This window comes from Barbus barbus (assembly GCF_936440315.1).
Source record: "Barbus barbus genome assembly, chromosome: 4".
In the NCBI taxonomy this organism is placed as follows: Eukaryota; Metazoa; Chordata; class Actinopteri; order Cypriniformes; family Cyprinidae; genus Barbus; species Barbus barbus.
In genome coordinates, this window is record NC_136732.1 from 23613741 (window position 1) to 23635995 (window position 22255).

The 22255-nt window shown below is 40.4% G+C and overlaps 3 protein-coding genes across 8 annotated transcripts in view; 1 reads left to right on the forward strand and 2 right to left on the reverse strand.

Moving 5' to 3' along the window:
• Positions 1-16418, forward strand: part of LOC306869077 (serine/threonine-protein kinase LMTK1-like) — a 58265-nt gene extending 41847 nt beyond the window's left edge. The window contains exons 4-14 of one of the 4 annotated variants that reach the window (XM_079415670.1): positions 4470-4549; positions 4810-4928; positions 5153-5240; positions 6309-6442; positions 6764-6848; positions 6957-7078; positions 7521-7670; positions 9114-12408; positions 12543-12687; positions 12762-12962; positions 13949-16418. In XM_079415670.1, coding sequence (XP_079271796.1) covers positions 4470-4549; positions 4810-4928; positions 5153-5240; positions 6309-6442; positions 6764-6848; positions 6957-7078; positions 7521-7670; positions 9114-12408; positions 12543-12687; positions 12762-12962; positions 13949-13977 — 4448 coding nt within the window. In that variant the 3' untranslated portion in view covers positions 13978-16418. Of the gene's footprint in view, positions 1-4174; positions 4256-4469; positions 4550-4809; positions 4929-5152; positions 5241-6308; positions 6443-6763; positions 6849-6956; positions 7079-7520; positions 7671-9113; positions 12409-12542; positions 12688-12761; positions 13463-13948 lie in introns of those variants that run through there. The other 3 variants (XM_079415669.1, XM_079415671.1, XM_079415668.1) reach the window with 3 other exon arrangements.
• LOC306869079 (uncharacterized protein) overlaps positions 1-22255 on the reverse strand; it is a 409393-nt gene that overhangs the window by 310474 nt on the left and 76664 nt on the right. The window lies entirely within an intron of this gene.
• Positions 17028-22255, reverse strand: part of LOC306869084 (BAR/IMD domain-containing adapter protein 2-like) — a 97154-nt gene continuing 91926 nt past the window's right edge. Inside the window, exons 13-14 of one of the 3 annotated variants that reach the window (XM_079415679.1) lie at positions 18992-19035; positions 17070-18458 (exon numbers count right to left, since the gene is read on the reverse strand). In XM_079415679.1, coding sequence (XP_079271805.1) covers positions 19024-19035 — 12 coding nt within the window. In that variant the 3' untranslated portion in view covers positions 17070-18458; positions 18992-19023. Of the gene's footprint in view, positions 18459-18991; positions 19036-22255 lie in introns of all 3 variants that reach the window. The other 2 variants (XM_079415680.1, XM_079415681.1) reach the window with 2 other exon arrangements.

Sequence of the window (22255 nt, forward strand, 5' to 3'; positions counted from 1 at the left end):
CACCAAAAAACACATGATGTTTATTAACCTGATTCAGATCCATATTAACATTTTTTTCCCCAGTCTGAACGTTAATTTGGGGCATAATGTGTCTGTTACATAATTCAAAGTGTCATATGCCATGTGACGTTTAGAGAATAAGAGAATAAGTGAACAAGTCCATTCTGACCACATTGTTTGAACAAATGCATCCAATTTTATTACTTTCAAAATGACATTGTGACAGTCAGTCCTAAAGATCAGATTTGAAACAATGTTAACAAAGCCTTTTCAATTTTTAATTACCACCTAGTAACCACCATAGAAACTGCAAACCAATGCAGAAAACTAACTACAGTACATAGCAACATCCTGGCAACTGCTCAAAATGCCATCATGGCAGTGAGTTTTACACAGGCAAATAAGATTAACATGTTCTTCAGGAATGATAAAAATCTACTTAATGTATTACGTTTGATTTTGCATCAAGTCAAATCCAATCGCTCAATGGCAGACTGCATGGAAGCTGGTGGTGAGAGAAGCCGTGCAAGTTAGGTTTTCTCCCAATGACTCACACGCTCTGTCTGTGTAGAGCATCAGGGGAGGGTGGCGGAGACAGCGGGATGCTGACTTGAAACGAAGGCACGGATTGGACAAAAGAGTTTTAGGAGCCAGCCAATAGCCTCTTGACTGTTCGTCGCCCGTGGTTACGGCCATGTGATTGGTCCAGGTGTTGCAGTGCGAGAGGGTAGCACTGAGTCCCTCGTCATATTGAGAAGGGCTCGGTCATGGTTGAACCGCTCCGTTTCCTTCCTCCCCCTCGTCATCCTCCTGCGTGTTGTATTAATGCAAAGAGCTGGAAATTAATACTTGGCTGAATGCAGTGAAGTAAAAACCCCACATACAAATGTCCCTGGTGTTTTTTCACTCCCAAACTACATTTACAGGTTTTCATTGACTGCGACATAAGCTTCAGTCTGGAAGAGGTCGAGCATGGAGAATCAGAGAAAGAGGGGATCACATTTATGGTCCTAAAATGCCTACTGTAGACATTTACATTGTGCTTATTCATGTAGTCTTATTCACTTTTATTCAAAGCAGCTTACGGAGCGTTTAATGCAGGTTTTTCAACTCTGGCCCTCACGGTCCACTGTCCTGCAGAGTTTAGCTTTAACCTTCATCAAACTCACCTGTAATAACCTTGATTTGCTGGTTGTTTAAGGTTGAAGCTAAACTCTGCAGGACAGTGGATCTCAAGAAACAAAGTTCAGAAACCATGGGAATTGAACCCACAATCTTGTCATTACTAGCCATGCTCTACCAGTTCTTGAGCTATGGTAACAAATTCTATATCACTCTCTGTCACTTTATATAATTGTAAATGTATACATTCTAATATAAAGTTGACATGAAATGGAAATTGTGACCTTCTGTTCCTCCCTGTTGAGATGTACATCTGTTTGAAGTGGTTTCTCGATTGAGGAAAAAATGCGTGTTTTAATTTTGTCCATTGGGAATTGATAGGACTGTTTTCTAATCACCGGGATTGCATGTAAATTCTTTAAATTAAATATTAGTAAATTTTTAAATCATGGATAAATTATTTCATAGATACTTTAATTTAGCAAGAAGTTAAAGGGGTCATCGGATGCCAATTTTACACAAGTTGATATGATTCTTTAGGGTCTTAATGAAAAGTCTATAACATACTTTGTTTAAAATTTCTCAATGGTAGTGTAAAAAAACACCTTCTTTACCCTGTAAAAATCAGCTCTGTTTTCAGCACGCTGTTCTAGTCCATGTTGTTTTAAATCCTAGTGAGCTCTGCTGACCCCGCCCCTCTCTTCCGTGGAGTGACGAGCAGACCATAGATAATTCCCTATTCGACCGCTCCAGATACGTTGACGCGTCAGCCACCTCGCATTCACCATAATAATCAATGAATATTCAAAGATATACAAGCGTATAACTTGCTATTGTAGATGCACACAGGCAATGCGCTCAAAGATTCACAGACCGTTCCAAAAATGGTGGATGGTTTGCGTCTCGTGGCCCATAGAAACAGTCGATAATGAGGCATCTAGGTATATAAATCTATGGAGCATACTTAACTTCAGACGCGAAACTGGCTAACTAGCACATTATTAGGAAAGGCAATTTGCAAAGATTCATAAAAACCTTTATACTCACTTCTTCTGTAGATATAGCTGGATCACAAATGATTTGCGCGAATATAAACACATTTAGGCAGATCAGGATTGGCGCGTTCACTTCAAAGCATAAGTAACGTTAATCCTCTGTGTCTTCAGCGGCTCAGATGTCGGGAGTAAACGATGACTGCTATATTCATTATTACATCCAACAACTAAACACTTTAATCGCTTAATCCGAGACATCTTGTCTTTCCCTGCACCGGAGTCGACACAATGGCGGACACCTCTCAGCTCACTCAGGGCGGGTCTAAGGTAAGACGTCCTTGTCAATCAACTATCGTGGGAGTGGTCTGTGCAGAACTACGTCATTCTGACAGGAATCTCAGATCAGCCTGATTTGAGAAAGGGGATTTTAAAATAAGCATTTAAAAAAAAAACACTAGGCGGATTTTTATCATTATAGGATGGATGAGTACACACACTTCCAACACACATTTATGTTCAAACAACTTGAAAAGTGAATTTTGCTTCCGATAACCATGTGGTAATGCCAATTTGTTGTGATTTAGCAAATTAAATTCTGTGTATTAAATAAAGTCTGTCATCAGTTCAAAAAACAGCTTCACATTTACACTTGAACTAAAAACAAAAGACTCAAAACAGCAAAACTACTATCATTGCATCGCTAAATTCTTATTGGACAAATTTGAAGCTGTTAAAATAGCTTAGCGTTCTGCCAAACAGCACTCTTTAATAATAAATTCATGCTCTTGTCCACTCATGTTCTTTAAAATCTGACACATTTCTGCTTTTGCATGGTAAATACTGTCATTTAGCAATCCTGTTTAAGTACCATGCTAGTTCTTTACCAGAATCAACACCATCATACATAAATCACCAAATCACAAAATTTGATGTACAGTATGTATGGTATATTTCCCCTTCCATATTGGAAGTTCACATAATATAATTCATCTTAGCACTTCTGAAATCCCCTTATCCATTTAAGTTGTCATTTTTTCTCGGTCTGATGTCTTATGTCAACATATTAAGTAGAATTTCTCTTCTAGTTAATGTGCAATCATAGACCAGTCTGGGTTTTCTTGTGCAATTGTGCTGCGTTTTAATGCATTTTTAACATGGCCCAGGGCTGCTCTGGGAATGCCAGGAGTGGGACGGGAATGCACAACTCACAGATTCCACAGAAATCATATAAAAGGCCAGTTCAAGTCTGCTGAAGAAAAGAGCAAGAGATAGTTTTGTGTCAGGAATGGGGGGGGGGGGGGGTGTCAATGCTGTGACAATCCTGGCTCTGAGCGGCAGAGAATGGGCCTTGTGTCTGGGCTGGTACTAGGGTACCAGGCGCTGCTGCTCTGCGGACAAAAGCCACAATGTAACTGTGGCGGGGAGTGTGAGGGGCTGGAATGAGAAGCTTCTGGAACGCTGCAGAGGAGAACAGTTTAGTGCATTAATACAGAGATGGGTCTGTGAGGCGCATACACGCAGACTGTGAGACCTGCTGGTAGCGCAGGAGGAGGTGTGTGGGGGGCTCGTGTTAATGACAGAGGTCTTTCTGCTGCTCACAGTGCTTTATTTGTTTACAATTGCCCCCATAGTCTTGCTGAGACAGACAGAGGGAAGGGGGCAGAGGAGCGAGGGTTATTATGTGCTCATGGCATTGCTTGCATGAGCAGACGCATTTGGCATGTGCCGAGCTGCACTGTGGACATACATCCAGATCCTGGTGGGACACTTGGCACTTTAAACACAGATCTCAGCTGGAGCTGCTAGGTTTACCGCAGCTTCGGGTTGAGTTGGTTCCAGCTGTGAGTTCCAGCTGGGTGCATTATGGGAATGTTGTGGGACGCTGTATCTCAGCGCGAGGAGATGAGCTCAGTCTCTGGGAAGGAAGACAGACAGTGCTGCTTTCTCAGCTGTCTGAGGGCTTGGAGGGTTAAACCCCTGGCGTGTGAATGGAGACATGGAGAACCGGAAAGGAAGGGCACCTTCATTCCACTGCGTCGCTGGACCTTCATCCTACGGTTTCTTGCCAGACAAAGAAAGCCGCTCTTCTTCTGTATCTTCAACATCCAAGCTTATCTGCTGAATTATGATGGTTCAAGGTGGGACCAGTGTGTCTAAATTTTTGTGTCAACTTTCTTTAATTGTAAATCATTGATGAGGTAGTTTGAGATAACCATGGTTCTTGTGGTTGTGCCTCCCTGGATATTGCTCACTCTTTCTTGATGTTTGGCCACTTTCAAACCGCTCATTGTGCATTCAGTTAATCCATTTGTATGCCAACACTGAATTGATTTTTCTCTCTGATTCCCTCAGTTCAGCTGCTGAAGTCTACGGATCTCGGACGCCACAGCCTTCTCTACATCAAAGAAATGGGACAGGGCTGGTTTGGCAAGGTGAGGCCTTTTATAACTCAATACCGTAATGTGGCGCTGAGAAAATAGCAGTGTTTTTTGAGTACCCTACTCTTGGGGTTGATATTTCACACAGTACACTGTATGCAAAATGTTGTCGTAATCTCATTATGAGCTACCGTTAAACAAACAGTTAACAGATAAATTGCACACCAAGTGTTCACTCTCTTTAAATCGGTGCTGCCAGTTTCACAGGTGGCAGGTGTGAGCCATGTTAATGTGTGGTTTGGGTTGGCTTTCAGGTTTTGCTGGGGGAGGTGAATGCTGGACTCAGTACCACACAGGTGGTGGTTAAGGAGCTAAAGGCCAGTGCCAGTTTACAGGAGCAGATGCAGTTCCTGGAAGAGGTCCAGCCTTACCGGTAAACACCTATCCTCTTATCTCTCTTACCCAACTCTTTTTACTCCCCCATTTTTTTTTTTACTCATCTTATGCTGTATGCTAAAACATGCCATTTTTTGTCAGTACATTTAATTTGGAGGCACAAATTGAAACAACATTAACGTTAGCTCTTATTTGGAATGTGTAACTAAATGGTTTCTCATATGAGCAGTGTTTTGATGTTTGAGTGTGTGAATCCCACAGGGTGCTACAGCATCCAGTCCTCCTGCAGTGTCTGTCCCAGTGTTCAGAAGTAACGCCTTACCTGCTGGTTATGGAGCACTGCCCTCTGGTAAGCCACTGAGTTGGTCTAATGACCCTTAAAATCTATTCTAGCAGTCAGCAATCTTCTTGACTTGAAGTGCCATTTTTACAATATACTGTATCCATTATTACACAATGTATTGAAGTAGCATCCCCTTTATTTACTAAGTATAGTTTTGAGAACAAGAAACTACAAACCGCATGAGTTTTTGAGTCCAAGTGGCTGTGGTGTGGTATTCAGTTGACTCTTCTTTAAGCCACGCCTTCAAAATGTTGACCAATCTGAGCTTAGCAACTCTTGCCATCAGACTTTTGTTCTTTTCTCATGTAAATCTATGGAGAATCTGTGGGTTTGGGTAGTTTTTAAATCCAAAATATTACAAAATTAAAGTTAAACTCTGTTGCCAGGTCACCTTCAGTATCATAGTGACTAAAGGAACACAGAGATGCATGTAGTATGTTACCATTTACATGCTGTGTATTAGACGGTCAGCCTCATTCATAAATGAACATGCAACATCTATAAGAACATCTACATTTTCTTCAAGTAATGTTAATACTTTTCCTAAAATCTAATCTATTCATTGATAATATGCACTATAAGTAATGATAACTAATGATTTCACAGTAACATAAGAAGGATGTTGTCATAACATTAAAAACAGCTCATCAAATGAGGCTTTCTTAGATTGTGGAGTGTCTTGATTCTGATTTCACAGTTTTAGTAGTTTAATCATTAAATGGCATCATTCATCAATGTAATTAAGAATAACAGCATTGTAGCATGTTTCATTCCAAGACAGAAAAGAATAACATTTCCTCGATTTTTACCAATTTATGAGCACATTTAACTGAAAAACATGCTGTTCACTGACATTTCCTAGTCATTTCTCTAAAGCTAGTCTGAGCATCCAAGGGGGATGGAGTTTAGCATAGGGTTAATTAAACAGCTTAATGCTCCCTCTGCTGGTCATATTAGAAATTGTGCATTTGCACAGTCACAAACTGATACAGTGGTACCAGAATTACAGTTGCTCACTATAACACAAATTAGCATTCTTGTGTGTTTCTTAAGAATACTGTTTACTTTATACAGGGAGATGTTAAAGGATACCTCCGTAGCTGTCGGGCAGCAGACTCAATGACCCCTGACCCTTTGATCCTTCAGCGGATGGCATGCGAGATTGCTTCTGGTCTTCTGTACCTTCACAAACACAATTACATTCACAGGTAAGGATTCACTAACCTTTGGCCTTTTCCCCGCATATTGATTCTCTCGGTTATTTTTCACCCTACCGCTCACTGGATGTCCAGCTCTGGTGTCTCCTGGCAGCAATATCCTGGTGCTGCCTGAGTACATGTCACAGACTCCAGCATCAGTGATTTTGTTGCTGGGGGAAAACCCCTTGCTCAACACACATCATCAATTATTTGTAAGTCACCCATGAAAACAATGTGAGATGACACTGCAGACTTCCTTTGTCATGAAAGTTTGCCAATGACAGGAACTATAAATGATGCAGACATTTCTCCACTCTGTCCTGTTCTCAGTGACCTGGCCCTAAGGAACTGCCTGTTGACCTCAGAGCTGGCAGTGAAAATTGGGGACTATGGCCTCAGCCACAGCAAATACAAGGCGAGTCTATGAAGGCTTTTATGATTGCAGCCATGCTGACGCTATTATTTTGATGTTGTCTCAGTATTTCTTCTTACTGAATATCAGTGCATCCTTTCCCTTTGTTAGGATGACTATTATGTGACAGCAGATCAAATATGGGTCCCTCTACGATGGATTGCCCCAGAACTTATTGATGAAGTCCATGGCAATCTCTTAGTAGTGGACCAAACCAAGACCAGCAACGTCTGGTGAGAAATAATTCAGAGAAAACACTATGGCAGAGGTTCTCAACCTTTGTATTAAATTGCAATCTTTATTGCATTAAGATTTTTTGCATAATTTTTACAGGAGGATAAACTTATATATAAAATATGCAAGGCTATATTTCAAGGCTAATGCTGTGCTTTGACAAGCTTCAGCACAAAACACAAGCTCAGAACCTTTCAAAAAGGTAACGTTTATAATCAAAATTTGCAGCGTACAATATCCTGAAGTATATTTCTTAATTCTCTGCAAATTCCCACAAACTTTGGAATAAAAAGTTATAATCAACAAAAAAGCTTGAGAACCTCTGTGACATACTATTGGCTATATGTAAAAAAATTAAGCTCCAGACTTTTTGCACTTTAAACAGGTTTTCTACGTTCTATGTTCTAGTTTCTCTGTTCAATTTTTTTTTTTATTCTGCAGGTCATTAGGCGTGACGATATGGGAGTTGTTTGAACTGGGTAACCAGCCTTATAGGCACTATTCTGATAGGCAGGTTTTAACATATGCTGTAAAGGAACAGCAGCTCAAACTGCCAAAGCCCCTGCTGAAAGTGCCTCTGTGTGAACGCTGGTGAGTCGTCTCACAAGTCCAAATCATCATTATGAGCCACCCATTCCCTTACGTCTGCCAATCGCAATCACCACATCCAAACCAATCAGTGTTCCCCTCCAGAGACACACCCACCAATCACTTTTCTTTTAAATACATGTAAAGCAATCAATATCTTCCAACCACAGGTGCCTCCACCAGTCACTGCCATTTCCTCTGGCAGGACCAACAAATCAATACTCCTCAAATCCAGTGTGGTCAATCATTAATTTCCCCCTCTGTAAGGCCATCAATCATACATTTATCCAGTCCTGGAAGCACACAGTCATTAATTTTACCCCCACACATTCCAATCATTGTACATTTAATCAAGAGCAGTCATGCGTACAAGTATACCACTCCATTCCCCACAGGATACTAAACAATCAATGACCCTACTTTAAGACTGCAAGGCTACTATCATGCTAAACGGTCCATATTTCAAATCACATTTACATTAACATTTTATGCATTTAGCAGACGCTTTTATCCAAAGCGACTTACATTGCATTCAAGTTACAATTTTTCCATTTTATCAGCTCTTGCTTTCCCTGGGAATCGAACCCATGACTTTGGCATTACTAGCGCCATGCTCTACTATTTGAGCTACAAGAAAGCTATTACCACAAATGGATTTCTGGCTATCGTCCATACTAGCATCCATGAAAGTACTCATATAACAATAAGATAATAGACCATTGATAATAGAGCAGGGGTCTCCAACCTTGCTCCCGTAGAGCTACTGTCCTGCAGACTTAATTTCCAACCCTGCTCCAATACACCTGCCTGTAATTTTCATGTAACCCTGAACACCTTTGTTAGCTGGTTCAGGTGTGCATGGAGCTGAAATCTACAGGATGGTAGGTCTCCAGACTATACTAAAACAGTTTTTGACCCTATTCTATTCTAATCCTTTACAGGCAACCAATTGTGACCCTGGACCACAAAACCAAAAAGATTAAGTGTACATTTTTCGAAATTGAGATTTATACATCATCTGAAAGCTGAATAAATAAGCTTTCCATTGATGCATGGTTTGTTATGATAGGACAATATTTGGCTGAGATACAACTATTTATAAATCTGGAATCTGAGGGTGCAAAAACATCAAAATATTGAGAAAACCGCCTTTAAAGTTGTACAAATGAAGAAGTTCTTAGCAATGCATATTACTAATCAAAAATTAAGTTTTGATATATGTAAGAAATTTTCAAAATATCTTCATGGAACATGATCTCTACTTAATATCCTAATGATTTTTGGCCTAAGAGAAATTTTGACCTATACAGTGTATTTTTGGCTATTGCTACAAATATACCCCAGCGACTTAAGACTGGTTTTGTGGTCCAGTGTCACAATTGTGTTTCTCATTAATGTTTAGTTTATAATCTAAAATATTTGCTTTTCTGTTGCGTGTGTGAGCAGGTATGAGGTAATGCAGTTCTGTTGGCTGCAACCTGAGCAGAGGCCTGTTGTGGAGGAAGTCCATCTTCTGCTTAGCTACCTGTGTGCTAAGGGTGCGACTGAGGCTGAGGAGGACTTTGAGAAGCGCTGGAACTCTCTCAGGCCAAGTCTGGGCTCCAGCAGCTCTCACAGGACACCTACACCTGAAGTAGCCTCTTCTACTTCTTCTTCATTTCCTCTACTTGAACACTTCTCTGTGGCAGACAGCTTCCAGTCTGAGAATGGGGATGATATATTGACAGTAACTGAGACCAGCCAGGGGCTCAACTTTGAGTATAAATGGGAGCAGGCACGAGCTGAGCAGCCCTACTGTTCCTCTTCAGCTAGTGGACCATTGGGAAAGAATAATCCCCATTACCAGGATGTGTATTACCCTCTTAGCAATTCCACGGGTAGCTGCAAGTGTGAGAGCCTCCCTCTTGGGGTTTCTCCATCCTATTATGAGTCAGACCATCCAGGTGTGGTTCCAGTGCTAAGTGCACACAGCCCCTCAGTAAGTAGTGAGTACTACATCCGCATCGAGGAGCCAGTTGAGTGCAACATCAACTTAGAAGACACCAATCTTGACTACAGCCCAAGACTTGAAGCCAGCAACAGTAGCTTGTCCTCTACAGGCAGGAGGAGCCCCATTAGGTCTCAGCCAAACACCTACTGGTCAGCAGCTAAAGAACCCAACAGTAATGATTATGATTCAGATAGTAGCCTAACCATGGAGCCACTCCAAAGAAGAGATCCAAGCTCGGTAGAGATAAATCAGTCAGAAGTTTATTTTTCTTCCAATGACAGGCACAATTTACAGTGTGAACAGTCACCTCAAGCAGGGCCAGATGTTCATTTGATAAGAGGGCATGGTTCAGACTCTTATCAGCAGAGAAGAGGGTCGGGAAGCTTCTGCCATAGACTGGAGGTGGTAAAGGAAAGCCCACTTGGAGTTTCAGTCTCTCTTAGTAGTCCCAGCTTGGCACATTGTGACCCATACCTTGAGTCTAACCAGAGAACTGTAGAAAGAAGTATGGCCAATAAGGCCTATTATGACATGATGGGCCCCTTACAAAAGAGTGTACCCAGACCCCACTACATGAGCATTGATATTGATGCCGGTGATGGCCTTCTTTTGGGCAGGGGGAGTGCTGATTCAGAAGATGATGATGATCTGTTTTCTCAGAACATGTTAACTAATTGGAACTCCAACCACTCAGCAAACAACAACAGTTTAAGCGATCGTACACAAGCTGTGGGTTTTCGAGATGCATACCTCGATTTACGTCACCCGACACCCTCTTCTCAAGTCGGGAATTTGAAATCAAGAGAGTTGGAGACAAGCAACAGTTGTTTATATAATTCCATCGATTCTCTCAAAGACCACTCATACATGGAAGCCACGGATAGTATGCCCACTGCTAGTAAACCTCACGCTGACTCAGAGGGTGGTGAATACCTACATTTAAGCCCTGAAAGTACTCAGGATGTTGATTCATCTTCCAAATGTCATTCTGTCACAGAAAGTCAGTCTATTCACACATGGCAGAAGAACATTGCTCATAAACTTATCAAAAACAATACATCAGACTTCCATGTAGGAGGTTGCAGCAGAATGAATCCACCAACTCTTCCATCAGAGCTGGTAGTGACTAAAGAAAAGGTGTTGCTTGAGACAAGGATATCCCCTGCACAAAAACTGAAACTTGGGACAGACGGTTCTGCTGGAGTTTGTGTAAAAATGGTCTCATGCCCTACGGATCTATATAAGACCGTCTCAGAGTGTAGCCATTTGACAGACAGCAAAATGGTGCCCGACAACTCCAGTATCAGTCTAGTGGAAATGAATGCCTGCAGTGATGACTGCATGGACATCCCCTCTGGAGTATTAGCAGATTATACCTTGGACTATGCTGAGGTGGGTAATATTGACCTAACTCATAGAACACTGCAGAGAGAGACAGGGTCCAGACACTGCGAGGACAATCTTGCCTCTAGCAGCAGTCCATGTGAGGCTTTCAGCCCTGATAGTTACCACACGTCCATTCAGCCAAAATCCTTAGACAGTGGCTATGACACGGAGAATAATGAATCCCCAGAGTTTATCTTGAAAGACCTTGAAGGGAATCTAGCCCTTAGCACTAGTGTAGAATCAGACGAGTGTGACATGTTGCTCCAGATGGACCTAGATGAAGATGTCAATGTAATGCTCCTGAATCCATCCAGCAGTCATCTGCTGCTGATCAGCCTTGGTGAGAGGAATCAGTACAGAGACTCTGCTTATTTTTCTGACTATGACATGGAGAATGACAAGAGCCCCAGTGAAGGAGTCCACATGTTCTTCAATCGTCAAGATGAGGATGATGCCTTTGATCTCAAAGCAGAAAAGGAGGGATCAGAAAGGACATTTGGGAGAGAAGGACGCAGCATGGAGAGTGAGAAGGAAAATTACATATCTGTGCCAAAGGACAACAGTGCTGCCCTTAATGCTAAACAATTGTGTCTTAAAAAGACAAACCCAAATCCCTGTCCATCACCTGCACCAGTTCCAATGATATCTATGCTTTCGCCCTTTCCTCCAGAGATGGGGGGTTGCTTGACCAAGGAGTCAACTCCAGATGATGGTATTGGGCTGGAATCTGATCACTCTGGAGAGGAACCAACCTCTGAATGCTACTCTTCCACAGTGTCTGAAGGTTCTTCCTCAACACAGGAGGCCTCAGGTGTGGAGGAGCAGGCTAACGGAGACACCAGAGATTTTTCCTCAGCAGAGTCACTAGGCTCAGACTCTACCATAGTAGACTTCAGTTGTGAGATAATCCAAGCAGAGGAGCAAGAGGCCTGTAACAAATTGGAGCTTCCAAGGGAAGGAAACAACGAGGAAATGGAAGATTCAGTGGAGGAAGGTGGCATAGGTTCAGGACTTTCAAAACCAAAGCGTGATGAATCCTTGGAGAATATTCTTCCAGCCTTGCCAGAAGACCTAGATGTTCCAGCTCCACTGGGGAATGGAGAGGAGGCGGATGAAGAGGACTCAGAGGATAGTGATGAGTCTGATGAAGAACTTCGTAGCTACAACATACAGGAGCAGAGTGATGAGAGCGATGAAGAGTTGCCTGTGGTGCCTGTCGTTGTGAGCGATCGTAGCAGTGCACGGCATCTACGCAGCCTCCTCAAAATGCCCTCCATACTTACACAGTCTTTCTGCGATGAGCTGGAGAGCAAGAAAAAAGCGGTGTCATTCTTTGATGACGTCACTGTGTTTCTGTTTGATCAGGTTTGTAGAATTATCTCGTGTAGTATTGAGCTAGTGCGTTGAGTAGCATGTTATTTTCATTTCAGAAAAATACATTCATTTGTGCAGTGTTTTATTATGACTCACAGCCTGTGTCTTGCTGTGTATTGATTCAGGAGAGCCCCACAGGTGAGCTTGGGGACTACAGTTTTCCTGTGGAGGAAGAGCCCAATGGCCAGGCTTCAGAGGTGGAGCTGCCACAACCCCAGGATAGGGTCACTGGCCCTGAGGATTCACCAGAAAGGAATGTCTCAGAAGAAAGTGAGTGTTCAATAACAATTCCTGGGTATTACCTCTTGTTTAGTGACATTTCACAAGCCTCTCATCCTAAACAGGTGGGGCATTTCAGTGGCAAGATGATTTTCCATTGATTCAAAGCCCTTCAACATCAGAACCTTGCTCTGAAGAGATCGCTACACCACCCAACTCTCCCGTCAAGTCTCCAGATGAAAAACCAGCACCACCGCTTTCCCGATTTAGTGTCTCTCGTTTTTCCATTACCCATGTGTCTGACTCTGACATGGACTCCATTGGAGGTCAGTTCTGCATAGGCTACGTTCACACTGCAGGTAAATGTGGCCCAAATCCGATTTTTTTGCTCACATGTGACTCAGATCTGTTTTTGTCATGACACAAACCACATGGAATCTGATCTTGCCACTTCCTTCTATGGTACTAAATCTGATACAGGTCAGATGTTTTGCAATGCGACGGCAGTGTGAACAGTCATGTCGGAATTACGGCACTCTAGATCGACATTCATTATAATTTCCGCTCTGATGGGAGACATTTCAAAGATTTTACATACCTAACCTTATCAAGACAATTGCGAAATGTAATCAGTGGAAGTTTAATGTATGAGTTCAGAACTCATAAGAGGGCTCGTATCATGAAAGTTTCAAAACTCTGCTCTCTTTTGTCACATCCTTGTCTTTATTTTTCATATTGCCTGAGCAAAATTTCACTGGCTTTTGCAGCAGATCACACTATAAATAAAACACATAATTGCACATATGTCCTCCGTGTTTACTTCCATATGACAGTGTTGCCAAATCCACAGTTTCCCCGAGGAGTTACGCTACTTTTTCCACTTTTGCTGTGGGTTGTTTTTCAAATTCATGGGTTGATGCAACCCCACTAACGCAATATTTACCCTTGAGCATGATTGGGCTAGTTTTGGACTAGTTTTGAGAAGCAATTGTGTGCATTGTTGTTGTTAAAATCTGGAAACCCTGTTTGTATTGTTCTTTTGCTCATGCGGGTCAGTTCAGAACAATGATCTGTTCACACTGGAAATATGATATTGGCCACATTTAAAACAACAATGTGAACAGCTATACAAAATATTGGATCTGAGCAAAAATCGGAATTGAGCACTAAGGCTCGCAGTGTGAGACATAAAGACATTGTTGATACAGTTTAGAAACATTAGGTGCTAGATCTAATGATTTTACATTTGAGATTGTTGCTGTATGCAGGGTTGACATTGAAAGTTAACTAGCTCTCTCTTTTTGTCACACAGGTAACAGTGAGAATGGGGCCCAGGAGTGAAGGGGCCATTAACCCATTTAATTGAAGAGGTGTTTAGAATGGTTTGATTTGGTCTCATCAGACTGTGGGCTCTCCTGTATCGCTATGTTTTTGTTCTTTTAAACGTGCTGGACAAAAGGGTCCTGTCAACCTGATATGTTGTTTGGACACAGTGCCTCATATTGTTGTGGATTAGCCCTTCCCTTGTGTCCCTAGACAGATGGTGGTTGAGTGACAGTTTTTTGAGGACAACAGTTATAAAAAACTGGAGAGCTGTATAACAACATATTTATTATCTATGTATTAGAACATGAGGTATGAAGATTATAACTTATTTGCACAATTCAGTATCAGTATCATGCTGAAATCTTTTTTTTTTTTTACACATAACTTGTAGGAAACAATATAGATACAAGGCTGCTCTCCTCATTTGCTTGTCATGTCCCAATACTGTCAATATGTGGTTTAGAGTCTGAAAGATCTGTCATAATGCTTTACATTTTTCAGGCTGACCAATGAGCTGCATAAAAATAGAGTTACAAGATGTTCTGCCCTCATAAAAGAAAGACCCACATTTATTATTGAGGGTGCAAAAAATTATATACACCGAGCCCCTCACTACAAGCTGCTCAAAAGCGATGTTTTCTATATTTGACCACTTTTAACTAAACTTTAGCTCAGGGGTGTTAAGGGTATGGTACAAAAGTAGATATATTAACAATATAAACCATCACACTAAAACATCGTCACACAGTCTTAAACAGTGTTTTGCTTTATTTTTTAATAACGAAGAACTTTCATACAACTACCTGCACTTTCATTAATGACTTAAGATATCTTTATACATCTCTTACCCCATAATCAAGTACTTCATCAAAATCAAGATCTTATTTATATATTATTAAAAGTGCAGTTTAATCATTAACTTGTTAACACTTCCTTCTCTGGTTAGATCTTTAAATCGCTAGATCAGAATATCGAAAATATTTATGGATACAAGTGATGCATTACAGTATTTGTTTGTGCTAAGAAGCAATGACAGTATTGCAGGAGAACAGATAATAACCAGCTATTTTTCCTTCAACTATTATGGTAGCATGCATACATATGATAGCTCACATATGGGTCATTCCTGTTATGCAGCAATTCAAACTTTCAGAAATATAAGGCACTTAAACACTTTAAAAAAGCTCATGTGCTACATTCTGTGTGCTCTGAGGTCAGTAACTTTATGTGAGGAATAGAAGAATTGCAGTTGTTATTTAAGATACATCCAAACTTTGGCATGGCACAGTCAAAATGCTTCTTGACTGCAACTGTTTACATGAGTGCAAGATTTCACTGTTATGTTTATAATTATCAAGCGATTATAATAACGATTTCACTTTCAGTCTGTTCTTCACATAAAGCTACTGTATGGCTTCGGATGAATTAAATAAGCTACATTTATGATACATCTATGGTGCTTTGTCATATTTGGAGCTGTAGCTCAGACATTCAATTATTTTTGTTCCAAAACTTGAATTTAGTATATCATCCAGTATATGATAGGGGCATGAAAATAAGAGGAAGTATAAGAGGAATGACCCTGGTGGTACTGATGGTGATAAGTTTATCGGTGCTTGTCAGGATCAGAACTTTAGCAAGTCCATCACAGCAATCAGTCTCGGCCATGAATAACTTTTGCTTTGAATCTGAGAGCTACAGGAACTGATTTCAGGATAAACCAGTGGGTTATCAAAGTCACAGGTGTATACTTCACAATTGTGGTACTCAAAGACACACAACCAAGTTAAAGAGAGAAGAGTGACCATCTCATCTGTGAACAAAATGTGTTACAAACAATAACGGCAGCTCCTGCAGATCTGATCCTCCGTCTGTGATGATGCCTTGTCTCAGAAGTGTTATTTTTGTCAAATCCAATAACAAATAGATGTTCAAAAATATACTACAAAACAATTCAGATGGTCCAGACGGCATGTGGGCCTCATGTGTTTCTACAAGTTTCTCTCGATAAATTTTGTCTTTTGTCCCTATATGATCTGAGGTGTAACACCGAGAAAAGTTATGACCTGTTTTACATGATGATCTGTTTAAATGTAACGTACAGCTGTATCTGTCATGCTCTGCCTTGAATCACTGGAGCCCATACACATTTGTGCCAATGCTGTAAGTCACAATCACTGCACTTGTACCCTCGCTTTCTCGCTGTATGCCTTTCAAGAGTTTTATACTGTGCTAAACCTTGCGGCAGTAGGTAATTTTTCTCATTCAGAACATCAGTGCTTCATAGGCTGGTTGTGGTTGCCAAAGAAAGGTCAAATTAAAGTGAACTGAATGTTGAATGTAGCGTTGAGGGGAGAAGTCTGTTGTTACTGCCTCATAGACATCGAACCGTATGTCCTCACGACTCATGCCTACTGTACTATTCTAAAAATAAACCAAACTATAGTTTGTCCTTGTGCCTGTGACGGTTATTAAAGATTCCGTATATATATCTATATATATATATAGTGCTGTCAAACGATTAATTGCATCCAAAATAAAAGATTTGTTTACATAATATTTGGGTGTACCGTGTATATTTATGTATATATAAATACACACATACATGTATATATTTCAGAAAACTTATGTTTGTATATTAAATATATTTATATATAATATAAATTATATGAATATAAATATACATGTAAATATTTTCAAAATATATACTGTATGTTTGTGTATTTATATGTACATAATAAATATACACAGTACACACACATTCTGTAAACAAAAACTTATTTTGGATCCAATTAATTGTTTGACAGCACTAATATACATTTACACACACATACATATACACACACACACACACACACACACACACACACATATACAGTATACACGCACACACCTATTCTGAGACAACTAGTGAAAATGCTTGTTTTGTATTTTTCTAGTTTGTGAAAAGACCTATTGGTGATGTTTTACAGCACGTTTTGAGATGATCCAAAGATCCAGCTTGAGGTTAAATGGAAGAAAATTACATAATTTCTAGGTTAAAAAACAAAAATCACAGATTTTTTGTGAGATCTCAGCCATTTGAACCTATATAATTTGAAAGTGCGGCAGTTTACATTTGCTTTTTTATTTCAGAAAAGACAACAATGTTCACATACATTTGCAGTTCTCCATAAATAAGAATAAACAGAAAAGCCAAAACAAAAATAAAACATTATAAAATTGGTTTTAAAGATGATCAGACACAAAATCTGCCATTCTATTGAAGAATCACACAACGATCCCACCTTCCTCACATAATCCACAGTAGATGCCCTAATTTATAAAACATGCAATTCATAGCAGTATCTAAATGAGCTGATATTGTATTTTCCTGTAACACTTTGAAAATCAGTGGTTATATACTGCTCTAGTACTTTTCAGTCCCTCAAGCAGAAACAAACAAGAAGATGTATTTACACAACCTGCAATTTAATATTTTCACTATTATTCAGCAAGTCTATTTTTGATATTTAATAAGCAGTATTGCTCAGTATGTGGAAAAGCAAAAGCAGCAGGTGAAGACAAATAAACCCCCTTATATATCTATAACAGTCATTGAAATTTCTAGGAAAAGAACCAAAAAAAAAAGGACAGTAAAAGCAAATAATAGTACAAAAATCTAATGGAACAACAAAATATCACAAAGCAATTCCCTTTACTTACACCAGTGGAGTTACAGATATTCAGAACCGCATTGAGCACAAAACAGCAGGAAAAAGGCGCAGTTCCTGTGTCGGTGCCACTTGCATGAAAAATTGCACAATATATTGCATCTAATATAACTGTACAGATCTCTGCAAAGACAGAGATTCACAGAGGCATCACTAGAACTTTAGCAAAGCACAGTGGTCTGTTTAATACGGAGCGACCACAGCATCAAGATCCCTGCAAAGAGGTTTCATCAGCTTTCTGAAATGTGATAGAGGCAAGTGCCACAAAACATACATAACTGACAGAAATAGAAAGGCTTCCCAATAAAACTGCATTTATAGAAAGAAAATCAACCAAATTACTCACTTTTTTACATTTTCACATTCATTCAAATAAAACATCTCGCATTTAAACAATCAGGCTTACACTTTCCCTCCAAAAAGAAAAGAAAAAGAAAAAGTACACTGTCATTTCAGTTGTGCCTGATTTGTTAACGAAGAAACCCATTTAGAAAAGCTTTTAACTTTTGAAATACGTGAATCGGTGGATACAAATACCGTTAATTATGTAGCTACAGAGTTAAGATCATTATTCTAATCCTTTAAGAACACAACCAGCTCTATCCTCCGTGCCTTGTCGGTAAATGCATGTGGCTCTGCCTCCGCATGCTGTTGCAATGACACAGACAGAACAGAAGAGGGCGACACAGTGCACAGGCCACTGCATAGCTCCTCTAGTAGTAGAGAGGAGCGGATCGGTCGTCCATGATGCTTGACCTGAGGTAGACCTCCAGGGAACGGTCACTAGATGGAGAGGGGGTGGAGAACAAACACGGTCAGTACGCCCACAACACGTCCCGTGCTAGTGACCCACTGAATTCTACGACACATAAACGGCTCTATTGCACTTTGATTAGGGATACAGAAGAAAGGTACTGCTGAAAGGCATACGGTGATTCATTTGACATACTTATGAGCAGGTATCTGGAAAAGAGTCTATGAACGGTGTTTGGAGCAGGCATGCAAATGGAACAAGACATAGTTACTTCTGTCAGCATTGATAGATGCATGCAAGAGTTAGATTCAGGGTTACCTCCAGCGCCAACACCATTTCCTGGCAACCTATGACCTCTCTGGCTGGTACGAACTACAGCTCACACACAAAAAGCCAAGGACCAACCAGAGAGGCAGGTGGCGGCATGAGACGAAACAGCTGTGAAGCCCTACTGCCCGTTTAAGCCACACAGCGAAAGAGTCGAAAATAAAATCAAAATTAAAAGAATAAAAGAAAGGGCATGATTGGTTTGGCTGAGCAGCGATGGAGGCAGGTGACTTACGGAGGTCCTGCAACACTCAGAACCGGGACAATTCAGGACCCAAACTGGAAAGTAAAGAGAGTCCAGGGGTTTGTACCTGAGAGCTCAGCTCAGACCGAGGCTATGCATGGCTACATTTCCACCGCATTCACATGATTGTTAGTGTTGCATACGATGGCCGTACAGTAGGTTACTTGCTCTGTGACATGGCGCTTTTTTTTGGACTGCTCATGGATGACATCACAGTTTTATGTACGTAGATGAGTAAATAACGCACTTCTAGAAATGACATGGGTTCAAAATATAGTGCAAAATGAAAGGTCTGCCCATAGCAGTTTGGTTAGGAGGTCCAATTAGTAGATGTGTATGGAAACAATGAACTCTTGAAGAGCACATTTCAATATAAAAACCCTTCACAGTTCTTTATCTAAAATGCATGCTTATAAAAAACTGACACCTCTTATATACATCTCAAATAGATCAGATCTTAGAAGATAAGAAGAAGAAAAAAGGCGAGCAGGCAAGCACAGACATAGAAACACGGACACGGTCACATAATCATACAGACACGACATCATGATGCACAAGTACACAAACATTAGGCTAGATTAGAACTGTGTGCTCTTCAGGTTCGTGAAACGTTGGATAATAGTTGGCCTCAAAAGATGACATTTTATTTGTGGACGACCCAGTTGAGCATGTCTTGTTGGTAGGTGAGCGTGATTTCACAGAGTACAACATGTTCCTGGATCAACATCCTTGTTGATCCTGGAACAACATTACAATCAACCAATCAGAATTGAGATATAACTTTTCAGGAAATATCTGTTTTAGGCTTAACATCAAGGTTAGGTGCTTCTATACCCTTGATAATCAGTTATTTCCCACTGATTTTAGGAATAAATTATGGGTAGGGTTAGGTTTAGGGGTAGGAATTGGGTTTAGTCTACATTTTTGGACAGTAATGCTAATCCAGGATCAACAAAAGATGTTGATCCAGGAACATGTCTTGGCTAAATCACAGCGACCCTTGTGGGTATGTGGGTGCAAGTGATAAAGCCAAAAAACTGAATAATATTAACCATTAATGGCCCAAAATTGCTCATGCCATATTTATTTGGTTAATTTTAAATGTATAGATTGTATCAAATGATATATCAATAAATAACATCATAAAATATGAATATCACAATAAAGGTCTTTTCTGCTGAGTTGTCTGTAGGTGTGCAGCACCCATTGAAGCTCAATGCAAATACTTGAAAATCCAAGATGACAAATTAAAAATCATCAGAAGCTCATTTGAACAAATGTTTTATTAATATATAGATATTTATTTATTCCTTTCGTAAAAAGTCACCATACATTCAAGGTCAATGTTCACTATGTTCCTCCTCAGCATGCATATTGTGATTGTTACACTGATTTCTTGTGCATTTTTCCTAGTTTGTCTATTTTCCAAGAAAAAAAAGAAAGAAGAAGAAACAAAATAACATCAATACAGCGAGGACTACACCACAGCTCCAGAGGATCTGTCAGTCAGCATCCTAAAACTGCATGGAAACATACTACAACGGGAATGTTTTAGAGACATGGGCTGGTGGGCACTTCTGTATGGGCTCAGAATTGGCTAAAATTAATATATTCACATGATATGATACATAAATGTGTACCGTGATTGATATTCACAAAATAAAATTCATATATTCACAAAGGCATAATTTAAAGAGATGAATTCTGTCATTGTCTACTCACCCTCATGTTATTCAAACCCATAAGACTTTGTTTTCTTGTTACCTCGAAGGACAGAAACCTCTCAGGATTCATTAAAATGATCTTAATGTGTGTTTCAAAGATAAACCAAAGCAAAGGATTTGGAACAACGTGAGGGTGAGTTAATGATGACAGTCATGCCATTTTTGAGTGAATGGTGCCTAAGGCCCTTTCACATTGCATTTCATTTCAGTGTTGTCCAATGTATTGATCTCTAACTTTCACTTGACTGACTGAAGAGGATGTACTTGATGAAAAAAAATAAATCAATCAAATTAAATAAATTCTAAATAAATGTTGGCATTTCAATCACTATTTTACCAAAAAGTGATTTTTTGGCAAAATTAATTTTTTACTCAAAACCTCTCAGAAAAGAATACATCCACACTAAAATTTAAAGTTATTCATCAGTTCATGAGTTTCCAAATTTGTGAACACATCATTCAAAGGAATATTTGAGAAACAAATTTGGTGAATTAGGTCACACATTTTGTTAATCATACTGTCAAAATATTAATTTTGATACTATTCTGATCCCATACTTCAAGGTGTCTGAGGCAGGATAACAGGATATTTTTGGGGGGGAAATGTTTCTGCTCAGAGCACTTTTCTTTCATGCATGTAGGGTGAGCGGACACGAGCCGGTCTGGACAAACAGCACAGTCCCACCCGAGGATTTTGAAGCTCATGCGACCTTCGCTCCAGTTTCTTAGGTCCACTCTCATTTGGCACTTGTTTAATGAGGGAACATTTTTATTTTCCTTCCAATCATTCCAATTTCGTGGGTGAATCGGAGGAAAATCTCAGCTTGTTGCGGCACAAAGCGACACAGCCTCTGGACCAGAGGAGCACCAGGTAATACATGAGGGATTCACAAAATGCAAATGCTCTTCAAAAACACACAGAGAGAGTACACTCTGCACAACTAAACCACAAAGAAGAATAAAAAAACAAAAAACATTCCTCATTTGGCATGAGGCTCCCATTACATCTGCTTAGAAAAAAACACTCAGCAAGAGCTTCGGAATGAGAAGAGCTGCTCCAAAAGACCAAATTTGCTTTTCTTTTGGCACTTTTACATGAGGATGTCATTTTTTAAAAAAACAACCACATAGCAAAACTTGTGCTCATGCATGAAAGACGGGAAGTGGTAAGCAGTCTCTTTGGAGTCCACAGCGATGTCATAGCGGCGTCACTACAGGCGAATCAGAGTCCGTAAAGCAGTGAGGCGAGCAGTTGGACTGCATTCCGGTCGTTCTTCTCAGAGTTCCCCCCCCGACCCACCACACGCGACCGCCACTATCACCCCGGCAAGACGCAGGGAGGAAGAGAGGACAGAAAGGAGGGATGAGACTGGCCCCTTCCATTGGAGGAGGAGTGTGTGGAGGCAGAGCTTAAGAGGGGAGGGGCTAAGGGAAGTAGGGGCGTGGCCCCTGTGCTATCCGGATCTGTGTCTGATAGTCTGTCTGTGTTCACACTGTCGAAATCAATTTGCCATCGGAACTGTGGAACAAA